We start from the raw sequence: 21,337 nt of genomic DNA, 5'->3' as shown, positions 1-21,337 counted from the left end.
GTAATTCTGCCGGTACCTGTAACATAAAGAGAGAAACATTAATATAGACATGAAATTAATTCATAAAATTAATAAAAAAAAGGGCACAAGTTTTTATTTAATATTTTATTTTAAAAAATGTATATTCACCTAAGAGTTGCTTCCGCCGATGCAGGATACCCTTCCTGGGCCTCCTCCTCCTCTCAGACGCACGTGCCGAGTCATCCTTTCGCACTGGACACTCGCGAAATAGTCCACGACACTCCCGACCGTCACAAATCCTCGAATTCGACACGAGAAATGGGCTGCGACGCACGGATGCCTCGACATTTTCGTTTCGAACTCGAACCGCGTGCTCGCCATGACCTCTAGTAATACGCAGTAGCACGAGTCCACGTAGTCCGATACGAGCTCACGATCAGGTGATCGATGGAGCGGTGTGATTGGTCGGCGCGCTAGGAAAATTATGCGTCGACTAATCACAGCGTTTCACTAGATACAGGTACACGATGATGAGCCGTGAGAGGACACACGCGGATACCTCGACGTCTTCGTCTCGAAACCGATGTTCTCCGCGTGGCCGCGTGTCCTCTCGTTTGCAGTAGAACGAGTCACGTAAACCTGTTGCGAACTCGCGATCAGGCGATTGATGGAGTCGTAAAAAATCGTAAGTTACGGTAACAACGCGGCTGTTTTCCGTTTCACAATGACCGCAAATTATTACTTCGTGATTGTTGGCCACGCCGACAATCCGCTGTTCGAGATAGAATTCAACAATGCTGGAAAGGACGCGAAGGTTTGTTTTACTTTAAGGTTAACCTCAATTTCAAGTCAACGTAAACCCTCCCGTGTTCCATTACAGAAAGAGGATCACTCACATTTGAACCAATTTATTGCCCACGCGGCACTTGATCTTGTCGACGAGCACACCTGGAAAACTACTAACATGCACTTGAAAGTTGTGGACAAGTTCAACCAGTGGTTTGTCAGTGCCTTTGTCACTGCTACTCATATTAGATTTATAATGGTGCACGACAGTAAAAACGAGGACGGGATCAAGAACTTCTTTAATGAAATGTACGAAACTTACATAAAGGTAATGCTCACTTGTTAATTGACGGCACGTACGGCATTATTTCCTCGAAATACTTACAACTATTTCTGTTTCAGTACTCAATGAATCCATTTTACAAACTCAACACTCCTATCAAGTCCCTGGGATTTGAGAAAAAGGCGCAGTTGTACGGCAGAAAATATTTATCTTCATAAACTCCAGATTTATATACAAAATTTAATGTTAATAAGCATTAAGAATAAATATAATAATTTCTTTTCTACGTCGATTCCAGTATTAAAATATCTGTAACGAAGTGACGACTGTTCATATTTTGATTTTACGTATGTGCACTGAAAGACAAGTATGGCATTTGCTGCAGCGTCGACGATTAGACGATTAGCGTATGTGATCTTGGCGTGGTGTGCGTAGAATCTCACACGAAACACGTGCGTAGATAAGCCGTGGAGAGCCGGTCGTCGAGGACTGAGGGTGTCTGAGGGGGAATGCGCATCACTATACCCCCGCGGGGACTAAAGAAACGCCCCACTACTACCTCCCTCGTTCTTGGCGGCCGGTATTCCGCGACGTATCTACGCACGTATTTCTCGTGTGAAATTCTACGCATACCACGCTAAAGTCACGTAAAATAGCCGTCGTCGTTGCAGCATACTTTTCTTTCGGTGTATAAAGTGAAACTTACTGTGCAATTGTTGAACTGTTTATATAGAAAGTGCTGTATGAAAAACTAATTAATTTATTTTTTATATTATACGTGTAATATATTTTATGTAACGTGTAAGACTTTTATTTCCTACTCCATTTCCATTTCTTGTATCTGAAATGTGAAAAAAGATATATATATATACATATATGCAAGTTAAAATATGCATGAGCAAATTTATTCGTATAGATAATTTGTATACCTCCTGCACTTTTTGCATTTCTTGAGTCAACAAATTATCTAAGATTTCCTGGAATCGTTGTCTTAGCTTAACATTTTCGATATTAGCTATTTCAATTTCCTGTTGCTGCCTTCTTTGCCGTAATTCTGCTAATTCTGCGTGAAGAGTAGCAAGACGCGAATCTAGACGTTTTAAAGCAGACAAAAATGTAAAATTTATACGTACGGATAAAATAATTTATTTAATATTACCTTTAGATATGGATACCGATGTGGGCGATTCCGTGTAATTGTCTGGAATAATATATTCTGCATGAAATTGTTCTAATTTTGATGCCTTCGGCGGTGTAGTTTCGCCCTGTTGCTTATCAGTTTCCATATCGACATTATTATCGTTGTGGAACATATCTTTACTGAATTCTGTAATCAGTCCGCTACTCATTGTGGCATTATTACTTGATCTCTCCGAATATGTGGCTTGCATAGAATTAGAATCCGAAACTCTGCTGTCCGCTGAAAGACGGCTATTCTCATCCAACTCCATTACGTTTATATTTGCCTCTTCATCGTCGTCTTCGCTGTCACTTACAGGTTCACCAAATATATCATGTTCAGCTAAAATAAAAACCCATAAAATTAAAATATATTTTTTTCTGTTATTTATTGCTTTTTTTTTTATTTTTTTTTATTTTTTTTAACTAAAACTTACCGACATCCAAACTTTGAGAAGTGTTCCCATTCATACTTTCCCGCTTAGTTTTAACCGTACCAGATGACGATACCTTGCTGGGTTTTGATGTATCTTCATCTTCACAGATTACTTCCCATTTAACATTAACAGCATCATTGTCCACTCGCAACAGACGTTTTACTTCCTTTTCAATCTCTGGCGCCTCTACATACTTTTTTTTCAAAGTTTTTCTAAATCTCCTGCGTCTCACGTTTTTGGTAGGCGGCGTTATACCATGGGGCCAGAGAAATTTTTTGTCAACCTTGTTTGGATCCTTTTTCTTTTGTTTAATAGGAGATTCCTCATCAGTTGCAGTATGGTCATCCTCCTCTTTGCATATTACCATCTGGAACAGTATTATATTAAAATATAATATTAAAATATATATATTAAAATAATGTAATATAATTTTATTTTTTTATTATTTTATCACTTACCTGGCATAAATCGGCAGTTTTATAAAAGCTTTTGTTATCAATAGTTTTTAACGATTCCACTATCGTTGGCAAGTCTACAACCTAAAAAAAAATTTAACAAATTTGAATTGCATAATTTTTATTAAATAAAGTTGAATACCGTAAGGCAGCGAAGTTTACCTTAGCATGTAGCAACCAGTGATCCAGCCGAACCTCACCATAACGCATATCGGTCTCTAGCTTTATAGTTAACCTATCTTTTAAAGGTAAATTGTTGCGTAAGACTTCCCTCAATACTTTAGCGGGTTCCTAAAAAAAATATATTTAATACATAAGAATCGATTCTTAAGTTATTCTCGTGAATGATTTCTGAATTAGATTAAGCTCAAATTGTGTTATAAAGCAGCAAAGTATGAAAAACATACCGGTGGTAATCGCATAATAAATTGGCTCTCCAATTCCACCTGCGACTCATAACGACTTTTGGAGTCCGCGTTCGAGTGACGATTCATTTTCCTCGAGTTCTCACGCTTTAAAACAGCCAAAATCTAAATGAGGGAAATATTTATCTCGCAAATAATGCTGGCGACATCGTTATTTCAACTCCGACACGATTAGCAGTTGAACGCGTAAACATGTCTAATTTGGAGGTTAATAAAGTGGCGGCTCGTAGCGGATTGAGGTTGAACTAAAAAGAAAATGGTACAATAAAAATTGCGGTAATATTACAAAAGCTGTCGGACTTGGCGTCGGCTGGCTGTTATCAAGTACCTCGATTTGGGTGTATGGCGACTGTGACGAATAAGTCATCTTCGCCATCGGCAAATTGAGGTAGTGATAGAAGCGAACTGATACAGAAAAATAACATATAATTACAATAAAAGATAGAAAATCAAAAGAATTTGATTTTCGTGATAACATGTTTTTTTTTTTTATTAAAAATAATTATAGCTTTTATTATACGAATGTAACAATAATGATGTCGTTATTTCATCGTTGCTATTAATATTACCGCGACAATAATACATTTACAACTCTACAATGTTTATGTACACGAAAAAATGAGACTGTAATGTCGATGGAAGCAACTGGCATGCTATTATAATGAACATCGATCTGGCTAACGATCGCCGTCGATCCACGTCACTGTTCTACACGTGAATCTGTTGAATACGCTGATATATAAATACATGTTAGTATGTACACTGCATGCGGCATACGAGCCGTACGCAAGAATGTGAACTTCACGGTTTACCTCCGTTTTAACGTTTAATCTGCTTCGCGAATTGACTTCGTCCTTAATCTACGACTTACAACATACATGTCTTATTACAATAAGACCTTTATCTACGAGTATTCGTATCATTGAACATAGACACATCGTACGCGCCCATTTTATGTACACCGTAAAACTTTATTGCGTCGGATAACCGCGGGTATTCCGCTTTCAGGGCGCCATACGTCCCGATGCTATCGCACTTCCTTTCGCACGCTCGCAAACTCTCAACACAAGAACACTCAAGTCAAGCTACACAATTGTCCTCTGTATGATTTGTACAGCCTTTTTTGGAACACCATCCGCACCTCGGGATGATGCGTGCCTACTCGCCGCAAAAGATCGCTTGGGCGGAAGACGAACGACCCGCGTCGTCCGCGTGTCGTCGCTCGTTCGTAATTGAATGCTTCGTTAATCGCGTAATAAGTTCGTTTCTGAGATCTTCGGCTTCCACGCGTCCCTCATTACTCGTTCGTCCCTCGCGTCGCTGTCGGTATCGATTCGAAAAGCGTATATAGTCTATAATTACGACGGTAATGCACGCCGACACGATAGACGCATCTCCGTGTTTGCGCATCCGCGTAACGCTGTAGCTAATCTCGGAAATATTCTACTTCTTATCTACTTAATCGATGATTTTTTTTCATTTTCTTTTCTTCACTATAAATCTTAATCCATCCAGCAGATTAAGATGACGTCACAGGCGCTTCAAAGCGTGAATTTTTATACGCGTTATGAATGTACGCTGGAAAGCAGATATGACGTTTGCTACGACGATGGTTAGCATACGTGATTTTAGCATTGTATACGTCGAGTCTCACACGAAGATCGTACACGTGCCGCGGAGCGTCGGCCGCCGAGAAGATCGGAGGGAATAGTCACGCATCTGCCTTTCAGCGTACATTGAAGTCATCGTTGCCGTGCGCGATTCTTAATTACTTATAAAAATGTTAATAATTTTGTTCTAGTACTTTGTTTCGTTGAAGTTAACATGTTAGCACGACATCGTCCAGCGCGTCAAGTTTTACTGTGAATTAAATAATTATCAAGAAATTAAATTTAATAAATTTAATTGTGTTCTTTCCGAGTAATAAGTATCCGATTAAATTGGTCTCGTTAAGTAAAACAATTTCGGAAACGAGTGTATAATTATTACTTATTAAATATAAAATACGAGACGTTATTTTACACTCTTTTTTCATCTAGCCAATTTTATTCCACGCAAGTCTCCGATTGTATCGATTCGACTGATAACTAAAATGACGTCACAAACGCGACGGGATTCGAGATATGTTTCTCGTGCCTACGCACGTACATACAATATCTTTCCATATTCGGCGATTATTTAGTATTCAAATTAATCGATAAATATACTTTAAACCGTCACGCCGACCGCATTTTGCGTTTTAACGATAGCGGGCAAGTAATCCGCCGTCCACGACGCGCTCATCGCTTCTTCGTCCTCGCTGCTGTCGGAGTCCGGTTCCGGCAGCGGTTCCGGATGCGCTCCGTACCGCGTCAGCTCTCTGCGTGCCTTCCTGGTGAATTCACTCTTGATGTTGAGAGTTAACTGATAGGCTGTTCTTCCGCTGTACGTTCGTTCGTTTAGACACGATGCACGCTGGCATTCTGGCAGTAGAAAATCAAACAACGGCCGACATTGGCGCTCCACCGCGAGATGAAGCGCCGTGTATCCCGCCAGACCCTCCTTTGCTTTGAGATCGGCGCCTAGGCGCAGCAGAAGGTGAACCAGATCTACGTGTCCATTGGCGGCGGCCACGTGCAAGCACATTTGACCTAAAATTAAAAAAAAAAATTGTTATGTACATTCTAAACACTGAATAACGTATTAAAAAATGTACAAGAGTAGAGATTTGCATCTTTAGAAATTGCCGTAAATCAAAAATCTATTCTAAACTGCCTAAATGAATGCAGAAACGGAAATTTAGTATCATCCAATGATCAAATCTCAGACAAATTTGTCTGGACTCTTCACGATTGCATTTCGCATAATGCAGGTGCTAAACAGAGAGGAGGTGCACGAACGAAATGATGCGAACAAGTCACATGTCTCAACTCGCGATGAGATATAGATAGAACTAGGAAGACGCAGTGAATCACTGTCGTCGGAGATTTGGCTAGAATCCCGCGGTCCAAACTAGGCTCGCGCCGATCAAAGTGACGGCTAAAATTAACTGCACCACATTACCGGTCGCATTGGCGGAATTTAATGTGGCATAACTACGTGCATTGCATTTATGACGACGTCGCGGAATTTGGCTTCAATGGATGGAAATAAATCCAGGTCGACGGGCCGCTGTACATATTCTACCGATAGTGTAGAGAAGCGCCGTCTTGTTTCTACATTTATCGCGTCGCGTATGATCGATAGCGACGACATTGAAGAAATTTAAGCGTTGACAAGAGTCTTTCTGTTCACATTTAAAATATTAAGTCGTTTGTATCGGGTCTAGGCACAAAAAACTTCATTAAATCGCTTGGAATATGGGACGCGAGAGTCCCGAGATCTTTTGAAATGCCCTCAGGTATGGGCTCGAGTAGAAATCGATTTTTTAAGGGTGAAAGTCCGAGGCGGAAGCCACTAGCGTCGACGCCGCTGTGGGGTTTCCCGACCGTGCGAGCTTAGCTGAAGGCGAGGCGAGGCGCGGCGAGACTATCGCGCAACACGCAAATAGTCCTGCAGGTATTTTTAAATATCGAAACCATCTGGCCATGCCTTCTTCCGTCCCGCGGCGTCGCGACGCGCCGCGTAATGTAACGAGCGCGGGCACGCGAACACTAGATCAACGCCGAATTCCATCGTACACGCGAAACATTCCACTCCCGTTCGTCAGACGTGCTTCATTCGCCGTCTCCTCGTCAGTGAAATCACGAGTAGCTATGCGAGCAGTTTCTTTCCTATGAATGGCGAAAAGCGACTGCCCACATCCCTACATAAACAAAATCGTAATTAAAATTAGTACCGCTGTACTAATAAATATTCGCAAACAGTTTTATCTAATTATTCAAATTTTATCTAAGCCGAAATCGTTATCCGAATCGTTATCCGATCGCCGTCGGCCCCGGCTCTTATTTTGCCGAATGTCACTCGTTCCACGAGTGACTGGTTAATTTCGATTATTCAATTTGTTTTCACAGAAAAGAAAATAATAAAGTGGACTTTAGAATCACGATTATTCTGAATAAATCAGTCATTCCTCGGTCGTGGAATCCGTACTGAGAACTTAATTCATTACTCATCGATTCTTAATTGCGAATTTGAACGAACGTCGCGGCGAGTTATCTAACACGTCCACGCGACGACGTGGATAGGTTCACAATTTTGTTCCTCATTTCGATTAATTGATTGCGAACGATTTGGAACGATCGCTTGCGCCATAATTGCTTCCGTACATGCGTGTGCTAAACGTCGCGCGAATCTGCGACGGAATACACGCCGATGACGTTACATGCGGGATTCCCAGAACTTTTAAAAAAATCCACAAACATTTCACGTAAACGACTGACACTGGCCAGAGCAATTTTCTTTCTCTTTTTTACTTTTGTTTCTTATCTTCCTTTCTGCATTCTCTATCAGTTCCCAATTTGGAAAGAGCAACACGTGGGACGAAGAGAATTCGGTATCTCTTCGAAATTCTCTCATGTATTAAAACTTTTATCTAAAAAAAAAAAAATGATACTATGAATTATTACAGACATTAATATTATTAATTTTATAATATTAATGGAACAAAAAAATTTTTTTAGTGGTAACAGAATCTAATTAAAAAAATGGTTTCTTTTTTTTTCCTTTCCTACCTCCGACCTATTATCCAATACATTCCGTTATCTTTCCTTTTTAACGTAATGACGTACAAGCGTTCTGACGAAATCCGCGAAACCGCAATTTTATCACGCTGCTTTTCTCCGAGATCGAGGTATTGTTTATCTGAACGCAAATTTTCGTCACGGCCGCAGGAATTCCCCGAGCGAGATACAGGAGTGCGTTGTTATCGATCATAAGTGACCGTTATTATTATCATCGAGCATCTAGTAAATACGCCTGAAAGCTATCTAATACAGCACTTAATCAATTAATAAATCTGTGACGTGTAAAATTTGACGCGGAAGATATGCGACAGCAGATATGCAAATCACGTTTTCTCCCCACCGTCGTTCGCAGTGGCAAGAAATATACGAAACGAAGACATAAAGAATAACTCATAATCAGCCGATTATACTGGGTGTTCCGAGTTGACGTTAGCCATAAACCAGTCAATAAATATTTTCCGTTTAATTATTAATTTTTTTGCGTAACGTTTTACTTGCTGCATTATTTTAATTTTCGACGTTTTCATAATTAATTTCTACTGCTTAAATAATTACCGAAGAAAAGAGATTATATCACTGCAACGAGTGATTACGGTACACCTAGTATGCAGTAACTATAAAACTTCTTAATTTAAATTACTTTAATGGGACTTGCATATTTCTTATTTTTTTTTTTTTTTTTTTTTTTTTTAAGAAATATATTTACGACATTTCCGAGATGGAACTTCCAAATGTGAGCGTGGATAAGATATGACTCTCTCGATGAAATCATAGGAAACTCGCGTAGTTCCACGTCGATCGTAATATCATCGCACGCGACGCGAGTCTTATACGTGACTTATACCACGCGGTAAAAGCAGGGATTTTCCGTTGCCACCTCGATATCCTTTGTGTCACGGACGTGGCATCTTTTTTTTTTCGCGCTAACGTTACAACGATCGCGATGATTTAGCGGCAATTATGCTGCAACCTTCCAAACAGCCGTAATGACCGCAGGAAAAATCGCGGGTAATGAAATACATCTAAAACCATTAATTCTTCATCAAATCTAATTTGCGCGCAAACGTAATGTCGTCCTAATAATCTGCTCGCTGATTACGCAATTATCCGTTTTTCATCGCAAGCTAGCGGTTGCTTCCCTAAAAAACAAGAGAGTTATTAAAGCTCGTTGAGTACTTACCGCTGTAATTACGTTGCTCCAGGTTTTGAGGTAAACCGGGCATTGTCTGCCTGGACATTAGCTTGTTCCTCTCCATCGGAGACAGCGGGTCCGTGAGAGCCTTGGCACAGGCAAGGTCTCCGCTTGTGCAGGCCAGGTGAAGGGCCGTGTTCCCGCGGAAGTTCCTGAGCGTCGAGTCCGCTCCCGCCAGGATCAGCTGCCTAACGATCAACGGCTGATGCATCAACACTGCCAGGTGCAAAGGCGACTGCCAGTCGTTGTTCATAATGTCTAGTAGACATGGATCGGGGGCTAGCCTTATTAAACAGAGTGCAGCCTCCACGAAGCCCTGCATGATCGCGATGTGTAGTTGCCTGTAAAAAAAAAAAGCAATGTTAGATAAGAAGAGAAGACGGAGAGATTTTCGTCACTTTTGATGTTGCATTATTTGTTAGTTTTAGTACAAGTGTTTATTCGCTATCATTCGAATCTTGTATGCGTTCGTTTGTTTTACAGCACGGCATGACTATTCTCTCAATATTTCTCATAAGTGTCGTATTTCTTTTTTATGAAACGTGCGTCACTGTGCAATATATCCTTGTTGTTGCCTATTTGAATTCCCGAAAGGCGATCTTTATCGAATGGGATTCGCCGCCGGCACGGTCAACGTGCTCATACCGGTTAAGTGCACGTAAAAAACGTGCATGACTTCACTTACGCGAATGTCAACGTCACGTTGATGGAACTGACGTATGCACGTGGAAAACAAGACCAGGAAAAAAAAACAGAGCAGCTCGCGATAATGGCGCGAGAGATGACTCGCCGAGCTCGACGTGTCGATAAGAAATTTGTGTGAATATCAAATTTTGAACATCATCATTTGCGAGGCAAAGAACCAACTTACTTCTCGAGTTATTTACTTTCAATTAATTTCGTCATATAGGTCCACGTGGTCACAGTTAATATAAGAGGTTCAAACAATTCGTTCAAGTCTCAGATGTGATGGGTGTTACTAAGGAAGAATAGAACAGCATCAGTCGTGTTTCTCATTTGATTTAAGATCGAAAAGTTGTGAATGAAGTACAGGTATAAATTGAGCAAGTAGGCACACTTACGTGTCACCGTCGTCGTCCCGGGTGTAGTACAATTGCCAGGATTCTTCGCTGCTAGTCGTACACGGTTCCTCGCCGCTGTCTTGGTGCTCGAACGTCGTGTCGTCATCCTCGTTGTTCTGCGTTAGGTGCGTGCTAACAGGCAGCAGCTGAGGCGTCGTCGGCTCGGCTTGGATCAGCCTGCCCTTGGCAGACAGCGGGTTCAGGCTGACCTGCTTGAGGCTCAGCTGGCTCAGGGTCTCAGTGAGGTCGAGGTCTACGCCGCTGTCGGTCGCCCTCATTGGCTCCTCATTGGTCGCCGCCGCCGACGGTGATGTCAGTGTCGTCGTCGCCCCGGACGTCTGCCCGGTTACCCGCCTCTCCCCTCCCTTGCCTCGTTCCTCCTCCGGTAGCCCCGCGTCTCCTGTGATCTCGCCGCTGAACTGCAGATTGCCGCCCGACAGGAACCCGGAGTCGCCGTCGCCTACCTCGTCCTCGCCGTGCTTGCCTTTCCACCGCTTCTCGCCGTCCTCTGCAACACGTTCCTCCATCTGGGTGCTTCTGCCTGTGGGACGCCACATTTTCCCTAGCACCGTGACCTCTCGACTTTCTCCGCCACGACCACCGTAGCCCTCGCTAGGTTAGATTCTACCGTCAAATGCCCGTGGGCGTCCGAACTCTCGCGCTCCCTCGACTCCTCCGCTTTCACGGCGTGACCTTCGCGCGTATCCTCGGACCTCGATAACGTCCGATCGTTCGACTTCCGCACACCGGTCAACCGACGCTCTCTTCTCGCTCGATCGCTCCCGTCGACGCGTTTATTTGGCCTCTCCCCCCGCGAAACAGCTGTGCTCCCAGCACTTTGATCTCCTCCCTCCCTATGCGTGCGACTATCTCCTTCTTTCTCTCTCTTCCGCCGATGGCCGCTCGGACTTCCCGACTTTCTACCTCGTTCTACTTAGCACCTTTCACCGTGTCGTAAAAAAAACGCTCTCCACCGCGACGCGATGTTTCTCTTGGTCGTTGGAGAAGCCAGTGGAATGCGCCCGCCTCCTCGCTTGGTCGTACGACGCGTTTCGTAGCCGTGCGATGCGAATGTACCTCACCGCCACGCGATCTCAGAACGAACTGACCAGAAAAGCGGGTAAAAGAGAAAGAGAGCGTCGTGACCGTTGCGAGCGCCGCCCCGTCGCGCACATACGCAACGCGACACATATCAGGAACGTACATACGCGGAGTTTCTTTCTAATATCGTTAATCCTACTATCCCTCGGTTTAACGAGAAGTTTTTCGTGAACGAAATCGTAGACTCGACAACTTAGAAAGAGCGGAAGTCAAAGTAATATTATCGATGACGTCGCATTGACTAAATTGTGATAAAAAAACTAACGCAAACATGTCGCCATTTGTGATTACTGTGTGGTCAAATTAGTGCTTTGATTTTATGTTCTTTTCGGGAACCAGCGGCGCCTTTGTTTTATCGAGGTTAGATACGAACTTAGGATCGCGCATGCGCGCGAAAAACAAACACTCGCGAGTGGAACGGAACGGAACGTGGTAATTCCTAAGAGAAACAGAGTAGGGGCGGGAAAACCCATCAACCTCGGACAGGCCAGCTGCGTGGTTGTGTACCGTGTTACCGATACCATACGACTAACTTTCGCAGATAAGGCGCCGTAGGACTTGCGAAGAAAACGTCCCGCTAACTTGCGCGATGATACGCACTTCGTGTTTCAAATAGCACGGGTTACGAACTTATGCTTATCGCAAATTCGAAAAGAAGACTTTTTTTCCCCCTATTAATTTTTTAGATTATACTTTATAAATAGCGCAACTTGCTTGAAATAAATCAAAGAAAAGAAAAAGAAAACCTTTATAAGAATATAACTTTCCATGGAATTTTAATTTAATCAAAAAACAATCGATACTATTTTTTAAATTATATATCATTAAGTAAAGAAGAGGATGCAATTATATTGACTAAGGCTTTCTTTGTCGTTTATAAAATGCGCTTATAATCGCAGATAGTAAATAGATAAAGTCAGACGCTTAGGTATTCGAGGGGAATATCCGTAGAGTTGGATAAATAAAATTTGCGGTCGTGAAAATGTTTTTGTACATTTTACGACATAGGTAAAAACCTAAGCGGTAAAAACCGCAGATAGAGCAGAGGAAAATCCGATATGACAGAACGTTGTAATCCTATCCATAATGCGCAAGAAAAAAGAGCGTCGAGGAACCCTTATCAATATTCGAAATTGTAAATACCTATGCCATTTCTCGAAAATTAAAGACGCACGTGGGGAGGCACGTCCTCACTCGAAGCCGCGTGATTTCTTACGTAACAAACTTTTTCCTCGCATACGTTATCGTCATTGACATTTTTTTCCTTTGTAGTAATTCGCGTTCGTGCGTAAATGCCGTTATCACGCGATTGGGGCGAAATACACAGGAGATTAAGCGGAGGCTCTCGCCGATCCGCGAAGCATTAGTGGAATTAAAGTTCCTGTGAAATTATCGCGACAAAGCTATTGATTTACAATTACGTAAACGGCAATTTCCGACATAAAGACAATGTCGTTTAAACGAATTGAACCTGTCTTCTGCCATTAATTTCTATAATTCATCTTTTATATCACACCGCTGCCCCTCTCTGGAGGGACAGAAATTGTATCACTCTACTTAGATCGTTGAAAAAGCCACCGAAGAAACTGAACTATTTAAGCGATTTTTCGGAAATTTGCAGCGGGCGGACCAGCGCATGATTTATCACACACGCTGATCGATAAGACTTTTCACGTCGCGGCTACTTTCTTTCTCCCGAGAAGAGCGTCGCGAACTCACCGGAAATTCCAACGGCATTTCCTATCTGAAACGGCCGTTGCACGACGATGTACGACGGTATCGCGGTCGTTTACTGCACGTACCGGGAAATCGATTCACTGCCACGAAGCCGGCAAGCCAGCCAAATGTGGCCTCGATGCGTACAAAAGAGCATTCCACCACAAAGATTCCACATGGGTTTTCCCGTCATTAAACAAGCCGCTCAGACGGGATTTAAGGCAATAGGACGAATGTTCTCTAGCATTTTTAAGCCGCGACCAAATAAATCTCTCTTCTTTCACTGTTGCCTCATTGGTTTTTTTTGATGTTATTTAAATTTTTACCTGCAAAGATTATATAATCTTAAAATCTACATGATATATAATTGTAATTGTTGTAATATAAATTTATATAGTATATAATTAATAAATATTAAAAAATAAATGTACTTTTCTTATCTCAACGCAACTTGATAATAATTATAATTAAAGAAATATATTATAATTATTCATTGTCTTAACTTTTTCGAAGACAATTGTTGCATCAAGGAATCTGTCGTGTAAAATTTATCTCTTTATAGAAGTAAGCTTTTCGAAAACATGATAAAGATTACATTATGGAATTTACTATCATTTAACATTACTATGTATTACATCAACATTATCAAGATAAGATAGTAACAAATTATTAATTAGGAACAAAGGTGAAGAATTTTTTATCTAATTTAAAAAATGATTTTATGAAATAGATAGATTCCGCCGACGTCAATGCCCCAATTATCTGGGAAAAACCTACGATAACGTTAGAAAATATGTAAATAATTAACAATGTTCGTTCAATAAAATTGAAGCGGCATTGCTAATTGCGTTAACAGTTACTAAGTTTTTAATTCCTAGAACTGCAGATTTTCTAAGTTTTTTTTTAATTTTCTCAGAAACAAAACTGTAGTCTATCAAAGATACGCGACAAACAATTTGCGCTTTAAATAATTCCGGTATAATGAATGCTTCAATATAGACAATTAATGTAATGCGCTTATCAAATTATTTATGATTCGGATATTATTAGATGGATTCGTTTTGTTTTATGATATCGCAAACCTATAGTATATCGGTTATCTTGATCTTGGAAACTTACATACTTATATTGTTTACAAGAAAGATGATCAATGCAGCGATTACTATGTAAGAGAAACGAAAGAAAGATGGAAAGATTCTTTCTTTTTAAAAATATTACTATTACTTCGAGATTTAACACATTAAAGGACGTTAGTTTAAAGTCACATTTATAATTTTTTCGGGTCTTAAACTCCAGTTCATGACACTTTTTTTCTGACATACTCTTTTTTCTTTTTAATACATACAAAACAAGGGATAAATTATTAATTATTCTGTCTATTTGTCACGATGTTATCTATGGCGTTAGATGATTTAGTGACATATACGGGCATTGATAAATTTTTCTAAATAATAATAAATTTAGTAAATCTTAATTCTCGCTAATTTACCTTTCATCACCAGATTCCGACCAACATCATGCTTATCGGATTTGTAACACGTCGAAGTTCTTATGCTGCTCTCGATGTCGGTTTCATCATTTGTGCGGTGCAAAATATTGTGGACGATATCTTCTCTCCGTATCCTTCGTAGTCAGTAGGAAAAACTAGTGAGCGACGACGATGCGAAGTAAATGTACACTGTCCCTGGTTTTTATCGAGGAAAAACTGCCGCCAGTAAGCTGCAAGATATATATATAATTGTATTCGTATGCCGCTAACTTAAGTACTGTTTGGAGCAATCTACTCTTTAAGCCTATCGCTGTATTTTTAAGCAACTTGGCAAAAGAGAAGGAGAAGGTAAATAGATAAAAGAAAAGAGAGAACACGTATATTTATTCTAGGGAACTTTAAAGGTTTGCCAATGGGTTAAAGAGCAATTATTATCACAATTGAAGTTATATCAGTCCTACATTTTAATCTCTTAGGTAAATATCGTTGCTGTTTGATATGTTATATAGTATGACACAGTTTTTTTAGCGTTATCAATTTTAAATGTCCATATGAATAATAAATGATAATAATAGTAACGAATTAAAGCAAATGCTTATCAGATTCGAGCTTCTGCAGTAAATAAAAAATTTACATAATAAATTATTTCTTTAAAGTTAAATAAGAAATAGTAATAATAAGAACCAAATTAAAGATAAAAGCACTAAAGAAAAATCTAAAATTTACGTCTGTATTTGCATTTTGCATTAATAAAATATTTGTTTCGTTTTTTTTATATGGCTATCAACATTTGCAATGTATATATAAAGATAAAGTCTTTAACATTAAGATATACGAAGCAGTCATGACAGCTTTGTGTGCCACGAAAGTACATACAATATAAAAGATATGATGAAAGTAAAGAAACCTTTTTTTATCACGCATTATGGTGCTCGAGTATGCCTTGTCTGATAAGTGGTTCGCAAGTGGACCTTGGTAACAGATGATACGTATTTTTTTTAAGTGTAATAACTTCGCCATCGTCAAGTTCTAGCTTGCCAAAGTCACTTAAACATTTCACCTAAAATAAAATCGTAGTATAAGCAGGAAAATTGAAAGTTTAGATAACAAAATATTTTCGTGTAATATTTTCGCGTCTTATAAAATATACAATCGAAAATCACCTCGACGTAGAGCGTTTTTGGAGGGCTCATATTTAAAGTGAGATTTAATCCGTGATCATCACCTATTGACCTCATGTATGTAGCCAAAGATTTGTTATAGTTCTGAAACCACTGCATCTCGGCATTTAACAAATTGGCAGTTATCTCAGTCGGCAGAATACTACCTAATTCCCAACGCAGTTGCCGCAGTCGTCTGATTCGATGGTACAAATATGCTAACACGCATCTTTTGTTTCTGAACAGAGCTGCGTGGCGAAACTGTACCGATGGTAATAACGCGATGTTATCTTCGTTTTGTATGGAATTGCTGAAATATTTGTGGAAAATCTAAAACGATTGTAGAAAGCTGGAAAGACTCGCTACAATCAACAATTATTCCCGAATAAAAATTGAATTTTTTTTATGTTAAAAAATAACTGAATATTATTTTACAAAATTACGTAATAATATTTTATTTTATTTTTTGTTTAAATTTTATCAACGTATAATTTACCTATCCAGTAAATTCGCTTCATAAAGCATTTGCATTTCTTCAAAAACTTGTCGCATTGTCTGTTCCTGAAAGTTACAGAAAAATTTAATTTAATTAATTAAATTAAATTAAATTAAATTAAATTTAAGCATTTATAATATTAATATTTGTGTAATGCTTACATTAAACGGTCGAACATCTTCGTGCATATCAAGCTCTGTTATAAGTTTAAGAGCTCCTTTTCCAAACATATCTGTGAGACAGAAATACGTATACTAATAAAAAAAAAAAATATATTTTTTTTTATCGTATTATCGCGCGTTCAGTAGCACGTTACAACATTTATAACAAATACCATTGCAACAGAATTCTAATCTAACCTCAAAAATAAAATCCTGCATTCCAAACAGTGCACTATACTTAATAAAATAATTTTTAATCCGATTAAAACGTTTTATACGAACTGATAAATTGAGTAATCCTTTGTCGCTTTCATCAATATAAAAGTCGTCGTGATTTGACAACTGGAGTAGCACAGTAACGACGATTATAGTTTTACGATCTATTAAATATCACTGTAAACAGTGTAAACCACATTAATCGCAAGAAACTTTCTTTTAATTAATCAAAAAATATAATTAAAAAATATTTACAAATGCTTCGTACTGGTTTAACCATGGACGTAAAAAGAACTTGCTCCGAAAATGTGAAGGCGCCAAATTGAGGATTGTGAGCCTTGTGATGGTTGTGAGAATCTATCTTTGTGCCTTTCTCTTTACTATTCTCTCCATTCCTTTCTCTCTCTCGTTCTCTGCCTGTTTTTGTCTGCGTATGGGACGATTAACGGAAACGGAGTGCGAAGAACTGGCAAGCAGAAGATTCAAAATGGTTTTGCACATATACATATAATAACACCTGTTCCAGTGTATGTATGTGCCGTTGAGATCGAGCTGAACACTGATAGAAAATTATGGCACAGTGAAAGGATATTATGGCGCCATCTTTTAGCACGCCTCAGTGTTCATTTTATACATTGAGCACGCAGTCTACGTTTACGTCATCGTGACGTTAGCCGCGGTCATTACTGACCAACGTTCGCGCCAACGGAATAAAAAAGGCGGGCTTTCGCTTTAGAGACTTGATACATTTGAAGATAACCTGTGCGCGTTTACGTTCGCTCAACGTACAAATATGTCGCAGCCATCAGTAACGGCATATTTTAATACGCGTAAACGGCAAGCTTGCGACGATCTGCGTGGTAAATCAAAGGTTCTTTTACTGGAGCAAACAGGTACGGATGGTTTGGAGCAAGTCGCTTATACTCCAGCTGAGACGAGTGCCAGTCCAAAGTTAATGTCAGAGAATGTCAACGCGAGCTCGAAGGAAGGCGTTCGGCTTAACAAAGCAGTTCGCAGCATCCAGTTCGATTCTTCGAAAACGATTAGTGAGAAAGCGAGCAGACCTAAAGCGCGAGCGACTCGATCTCGCCCGTTACCCTCTTCCGAAGGTAATCAGGTGGATATCAGAGACAGCTTTTTGAAGAAAATGGTAAACGACCCGGAGAGCAAGAAGGTTCTCTTTGAGAAGAAAGGTACGCTTAGTCCGAGAAAGAAAGCAAGTACGCCTAAGAAGGCTGCCATTTCAAAGGATAGTGTGGTGAAAGAAGAAGTCCAAGAGCAGCAACCTGCCACTTGTTCTTTCACTCCAACATCGTCTAAAAAGCTTTCAACCATGGAGAGGCTTATGAAAAATGATAATTTAAGTATAGTCGACATCAAAAACAGAATTAACAAGTCTCCCAGATTGGCAGAGCTAAAGGCCTTAACACAAAAATTTGCAAATCACAGTCGTGCCTTGGAAAAATTGCAAAAACGAAATGAGACTGAAAAACCTCAGATAAAAAAGCTAGAAACAGTGGAAATTGAAATTCCTATAAGGTAAACATTTTTTTATAATTTAATTATCAAACATATTCTAATGTTTTCTTTTTTTTCTCAAATAAAGCCCACAAAAGGCATATAAATCTCCTAGCAAGAGATTATTGACTCCAACAAAGAACAGAGATATTGCAAAGATAGTCAGTCCCCAAAGGCAAATTTTGTTAGATCCTAAAGAAAAGACACCTAGCCCAGGAAAATCCAGTCCTGTAAAAGCATATCAAAAGTATCTATATCTGGTTGAAAGTAAAGTGCCTGGATTGGCACTGCCATATAATTATAGATTCCTAGCTGAGATATTCAGATGTGTAGATACGGTAAACCTTTAAATATTTTTATTTTAAACTCTGCAGACATTTCAAGCTATTAATGACCTAATTTTGTACTTGCAATAAAATGCTGAGCTTTTATTTTTTTTTTTTTTTAGGTTTCTGCAATGCTGTTTAATAGAAAAGAATTGATAACATTCACTAAACTGAAGCCTGCTGTTCAAGAATTACTACGTCGTAATTTTACACAGAAGCATTTAGCACAAATAAAAACTATTTACCCTGATGCTTATACTTATCATCAAGAAAACCGTCGAAATTTTGCTTCAATATCTAAGGAAGAAACATACGAATTAGTTATAACACCTGTAGTTCAAAAACTTAATGGCAGAAATACACCTGATGCGGATAACATATTAAAAAGTGGATCTGAAACTCGTTTGAGTCCTACAATATTACTGGAAAGAAGAAAGAAATTTAATAATTATTTAATAGGTATATATTATTTTTTTTAAATAGTTCTATTTGCAATTACGTGTTAAATATAACTTTGTGTGTATGTATTTTTAAATGTATTATTTTGTTGCAGAGAGAGTAAAAAGTGAACATGAGAAATTTTTAATAAGCCTTGAGACACCAAACTTAATGAATGTACCAAGAGAAAAAATAGTACGTTGGCATCCAGAGTTTGATGTAGAATCTTGCAAAGAAATCGAGCAGGCTGAGTTACCACAACCACCTCATATTGAAAAACTAACTGCTAAAGATGTTCTTGGTAAGAATTAAAAAATTAATCACGACAAATATTACAGAATATTATAGAAAAATGCAAAATTTGCAGTTTTGTTATATACTATTGTACTCGATGATATATGATTTTAATTTGAACGCCAACTTTAAATAGGTCAAAAAATTGCACAAAAAAAAAAAAAAAACAATGCGTTTGCATAGTTGTGAAACTTTGTTCTTACTCAACTGTTGCAAAACTTTATTGATTAATCAGCATATAAAGCAACCGATATAAAGGTATTGCTTACGCGCACTTGAACAGTTACATTATGCGTCCTCGCATTATGCGTTGCTCAGCCCAATTTTTAATTAATAAATTAATTATAGAAAATGGATTTAAAGTATCACTCCGAAAGGATCAAGTTATTCGTAGAATACGTAGGTTATAATATTAATACGATTGGTGAAATAGCTGTAAGATATTTATAAGAATATTTTGATTGTTATTTATCCATTAATTTTTTCTTTTTTCTTTTTTTTAACAGATAAGGCTAAATCCTTGTTTAATTGTGGTACGCGTATGGAGAAAGCATTGCAGAGGCTCGCCGAAGCAAATTTAAATTCTAAATCCACAACTTCATCTTCTACACAAGATTCTACAACCCAAATAACAGAAGATAATATACCAAAAGTAAACATTACTGTTGTGGATACTCCCTCAAATATACCATCTGCACAAACTAATCAGTTTAGTGCATTATTTAAAGGCATTCCCAAGGCGTTACTCGAAAAGGTAAAAATAATTGCTTTAAAACAGCTGACACATTTATTACAACATGTCGTAATATAGTTTAAGGAAATTATTGCTCTTTCTTAAATTATAATTAATGTAGGTTCGTGCTAAGCAAGCGGCTAGAGCATTAGAAGCAATGACGAGAACGCCAAATGCGGACAAAGAAGCTGCATTATATTCCAGACTTCCCGAATTAGCGAAACTTCTTCGTAATATTTTTGTGGCGGAAAAAAAAAGCGTTTTATCAATGGATGTAGTGGTACAAAAGTTGGACAATTCTTTCAGAATAAAATTAACACTGCAAGAAATAGAGGAGCACATACGAGAATTGTGCAAGCTTCTACCTATGTGGGCCAATATACACAATGTACGAAAAGCTGATTATTTAAAATTGGATAAAAACATTGAACTTGCTAAAGTGATTAAACGGTTAGAAATTTTGGCCGAAAATAAAATCAATCCGGCCTCCTAATGTATTGTATACTCTGATAGATATTATATTTTGTATATCTGCACTTTCACTTATTGTGAAACTTTTATACTAATTAAATTGGAAATGTTCAATTTTATGTGCTTATAATTTGATCGTGATAAAAAGATGATTGTTAAACGCATCTTATTCTATATACATATATGAAAATAATTTATAATAATTACCATTTGTTTTGCACGTATTACGAATAATTTTTAATAGATTATTAAATTGTGAAGTATAAAATAAAATGTAACGAATGGAAACATGTATGACATTTTACTTAAAAAGAAAAATACTGTTAGATTTAATTCAAGATTTTTTTAATTATTAGAACAAACCACGCGCACGCTTCGCTATTTTTTTGCAAGGTCCTAATTCGTGCGCGTCATTATAATTTGGGGCATTAATTAAGTAAAATTTCTATTTCATAATTATAATTGAATAACCTATGATCGACGACGGGTTGCTGGTTCAAGAAACTCAATTAGGAATTACGAAAAAAAGTCTTGCGACTCACCCATCAGCGGAGTTGTAGTTCTGCCGGTGACTGTAACATAAAGAAGAATATTAATGTAGACGTGCTAGTTAGTTCATAAGTTTAACAAAAAAAAGTAAAAGTTTTTTTTTAATTTAATTTAAAAAATTGATATTTACCTAAAAGTTGCTCCGCCGATGCAGGATGCCCCCCGGGCCTGCTCCTCCTCTCAGATGGGACGTGACGAGCCATCT

The 21,337-nt window shown here is 38.7% G+C and overlaps 5 protein-coding genes across 8 annotated transcripts; 2 read left to right on the top strand and 3 right to left on the bottom strand.

Annotated features, from left to right (window-relative positions):
• The first annotated feature begins 491 nt into the window (after window positions 1-491).
• Window positions 492-1,823, top strand: Trs20 (TRAPP subunit 20). The gene is made up of 3 exons (XM_070659601.1): window positions 492-775; window positions 842-1,075; window positions 1,150-1,823. Exons 1-3 carry the CDS (start codon window positions 686-688, stop codon window positions 1,246-1,248), a joined length of 423 nt encoding a protein of 140 aa, XP_070515702.1. The 5' UTR covers window positions 492-685; the 3' UTR covers window positions 1,249-1,823.
• Window positions 1,219-3,947, bottom strand: Taf7 (TATA-box binding protein associated factor 7). Of its 2 annotated transcripts, XR_011546010.1 has the most exons (9): window positions 3,855-3,947; window positions 3,509-3,771; window positions 3,264-3,392; window positions 3,105-3,185; window positions 2,647-3,013; window positions 2,190-2,552; window positions 1,960-2,120; window positions 1,737-1,871; window positions 1,219-1,339 (listed from the first exon to the last, which is right to left on the bottom strand). XR_011546010.1 is itself a non-coding variant. In XM_070659591.1 (8 exons), the coding sequence occupies exons 2-8, from the start codon at window positions 3,593-3,595 to the stop codon at window positions 1,848-1,850; spliced, it is 1,212 nt and encodes a 403-aa protein (XP_070515692.1). In that variant the 5' UTR covers window positions 3,596-3,771; window positions 3,855-3,947; the 3' UTR covers window positions 1,219-1,847. The 2 variants fall into 2 exon arrangements, 1 of the variants encoding a protein (XP_070515692.1); XM_070659591.1 differs by having other exon boundaries at window positions 1,219-1,871.
• LOC139104232 (NF-kappa-B inhibitor cactus-like) lies at window positions 3,936-14,897 on the bottom strand. The gene is made up of 4 exons (XM_070659589.1): window positions 14,771-14,897; window positions 10,465-13,607; window positions 9,371-9,723; window positions 3,936-6,156 (listed from the first exon to the last, which is right to left on the bottom strand). Exons 2-4 carry the CDS (start codon window positions 11,019-11,021, stop codon window positions 5,735-5,737), a joined length of 1,332 nt encoding a protein of 443 aa, XP_070515690.1. The 5' UTR covers window positions 11,022-13,607; window positions 14,771-14,897; the 3' UTR covers window positions 3,936-5,734.
• LOC139104236 (DNA replication complex GINS protein PSF1) lies at window positions 14,864-17,304 on the bottom strand. 3 transcript variants are annotated; one of them, XM_070659598.1, is made up of 7 exons: window positions 17,059-17,304; window positions 16,786-16,980; window positions 16,588-16,658; window positions 16,427-16,491; window positions 15,934-16,240; window positions 15,678-15,830; window positions 14,864-15,000 (listed from the first exon to the last, which is right to left on the bottom strand). In XM_070659598.1, the coding sequence occupies exons 3-6, from the start codon at window positions 16,654-16,656 to the stop codon at window positions 15,687-15,689; spliced, it is 585 nt and encodes a 194-aa protein (XP_070515699.1). In that variant the 5' UTR covers window positions 16,657-16,658; window positions 16,786-16,980; window positions 17,059-17,304; the 3' UTR covers window positions 14,864-15,000; window positions 15,678-15,686. The 3 variants fall into 3 exon arrangements, with proteins under 3 accessions (XP_070515699.1, XP_070515698.1, XP_070515701.1); XM_070659597.1 differs by having other exon boundaries at window positions 16,870-16,980; window positions 17,059-17,303; XM_070659600.1 differs by having other exon boundaries at window positions 16,870-16,980; window positions 17,072-17,303.
• Window positions 17,305-17,492: 188 nt separating this feature from the next.
• Dup (double parked) lies at window positions 17,493-20,871 on the top strand. Its single transcript, XM_070659582.1, has 6 exons — window positions 17,493-18,342; window positions 18,410-18,659; window positions 18,770-19,106; window positions 19,201-19,386; window positions 19,886-20,133; window positions 20,234-20,871. The coding sequence occupies exons 1-6, from the start codon at window positions 17,597-17,599 to the stop codon at window positions 20,603-20,605; spliced, it is 2,139 nt and encodes a 712-aa protein (XP_070515683.1). The 5' UTR covers window positions 17,493-17,596; the 3' UTR covers window positions 20,606-20,871.
• Window positions 20,872-21,337: the final 466 nt, after the last annotated feature.

This window comes from Cardiocondyla obscurior, linkage group LG07 (genome assembly GCF_019399895.1).
Source record: "Cardiocondyla obscurior isolate alpha-2009 linkage group LG07, Cobs3.1, whole genome shotgun sequence".
Taxonomy (NCBI): domain Eukaryota; kingdom Metazoa; phylum Arthropoda; class Insecta; order Hymenoptera; family Formicidae; genus Cardiocondyla; species Cardiocondyla obscurior.
Note: the sequence above shows the minus strand (reverse complement) of the source record. Positions and strands in the feature narration are given on the sequence as shown.

What these genes read in the sequence shown, in the direction of transcription:
- LOC139104232 (XM_070659589.1), bottom strand. Translation starts at nt 11,021, where the DNA reads ATGTGGCGTCCCACAGGCAGAAGCACCCAGATGGAGGAACGTGTTGCA. An exon ending in CGGGACGACGACGGTGACAC is followed by an intron (nt 9,724 to 10,464) that starts GTAAGTGTGCCT and finishes TTTTTTTTACAG; the next exon opens with GCAACTACACATCGCGATCA. An exon ending in GGAGCAACGTAATTACAGCG is followed by an intron (nt 6,157 to 9,370) that starts GTAAGTACTCAA and finishes TTTTAATTTTAG; the next exon opens with GTCAAATGTGCTTGCACGTG.
- Dup (XM_070659582.1), top strand. Translation starts at nt 17,597, where the DNA reads ATGTCGCAGCCATCAGTAACGGCATATTTTAATACGCGTAAACGGCAA. An exon ending in ATTTAATAATTATTTAATAG is followed by an intron (nt 19,107 to 19,200) that starts GTATATATTATT and finishes ATTTTGTTGCAG; the next exon opens with AGAGAGTAAAAAGTGAACAT. An exon ending in CCAAGGCGTTACTCGAAAAG is followed by an intron (nt 20,134 to 20,233) that starts GTAAAAATAATT and finishes TAATTAATGTAG; the next exon opens with GTTCGTGCTAAGCAAGCGGC.
- Trs20 (XM_070659601.1), top strand. Translation starts at nt 686, where the DNA reads ATGACCGCAAATTATTACTTCGTGATTGTTGGCCACGCCGACAATCCG. An exon ending in ATGCTGGAAAGGACGCGAAG is followed by an intron (nt 776 to 841) that starts GTTTGTTTTACT and finishes GTTCCATTACAG; the next exon opens with AAAGAGGATCACTCACATTT. An exon ending in TGTACGAAACTTACATAAAG is followed by an intron (nt 1,076 to 1,149) that starts GTAATGCTCACT and finishes TTTCTGTTTCAG; the next exon opens with TACTCAATGAATCCATTTTA.
- Taf7 (XM_070659591.1), bottom strand. Translation starts at nt 3,595, where the DNA reads ATGAATCGTCACTCGAACGCGGACTCCAAAAGTCGTTATGAGTCGCAG. An exon ending in TTCTCAAAGTTTGGATGTCG is followed by an intron (nt 2,553 to 2,646) that starts GTAAGTTTTAGT and finishes TTTTTATTTTAG; the next exon opens with CTGAACATGATATATTTGGT. An exon ending in ATCGGTATCCATATCTAAAG is followed by an intron (nt 2,121 to 2,189) that starts GTAATATTAAAT and finishes TAAAACGTCTAG; the next exon opens with ATTCGCGTCTTGCTACTCTT.
- LOC139104236 (XM_070659598.1), bottom strand. Translation starts at nt 16,656, where the DNA reads ATGTTTGGAAAAGGAGCTCTTAAACTTATAACAGAGCTTGATATGCAC. An exon ending in AAGATGTTCGACCGTTTAAT is followed by an intron (nt 16,492 to 16,587) that starts GTAAGCATTACA and finishes TGTAACTTTCAG; the next exon opens with GAACAGACAATGCGACAAGT. An exon ending in CAAAAACGCTCTACGTCGAG is followed by an intron (nt 15,831 to 15,933) that starts GTGATTTTCGAT and finishes ATTTTATTTTAG; the next exon opens with GTGAAATGTTTAAGTGACTT.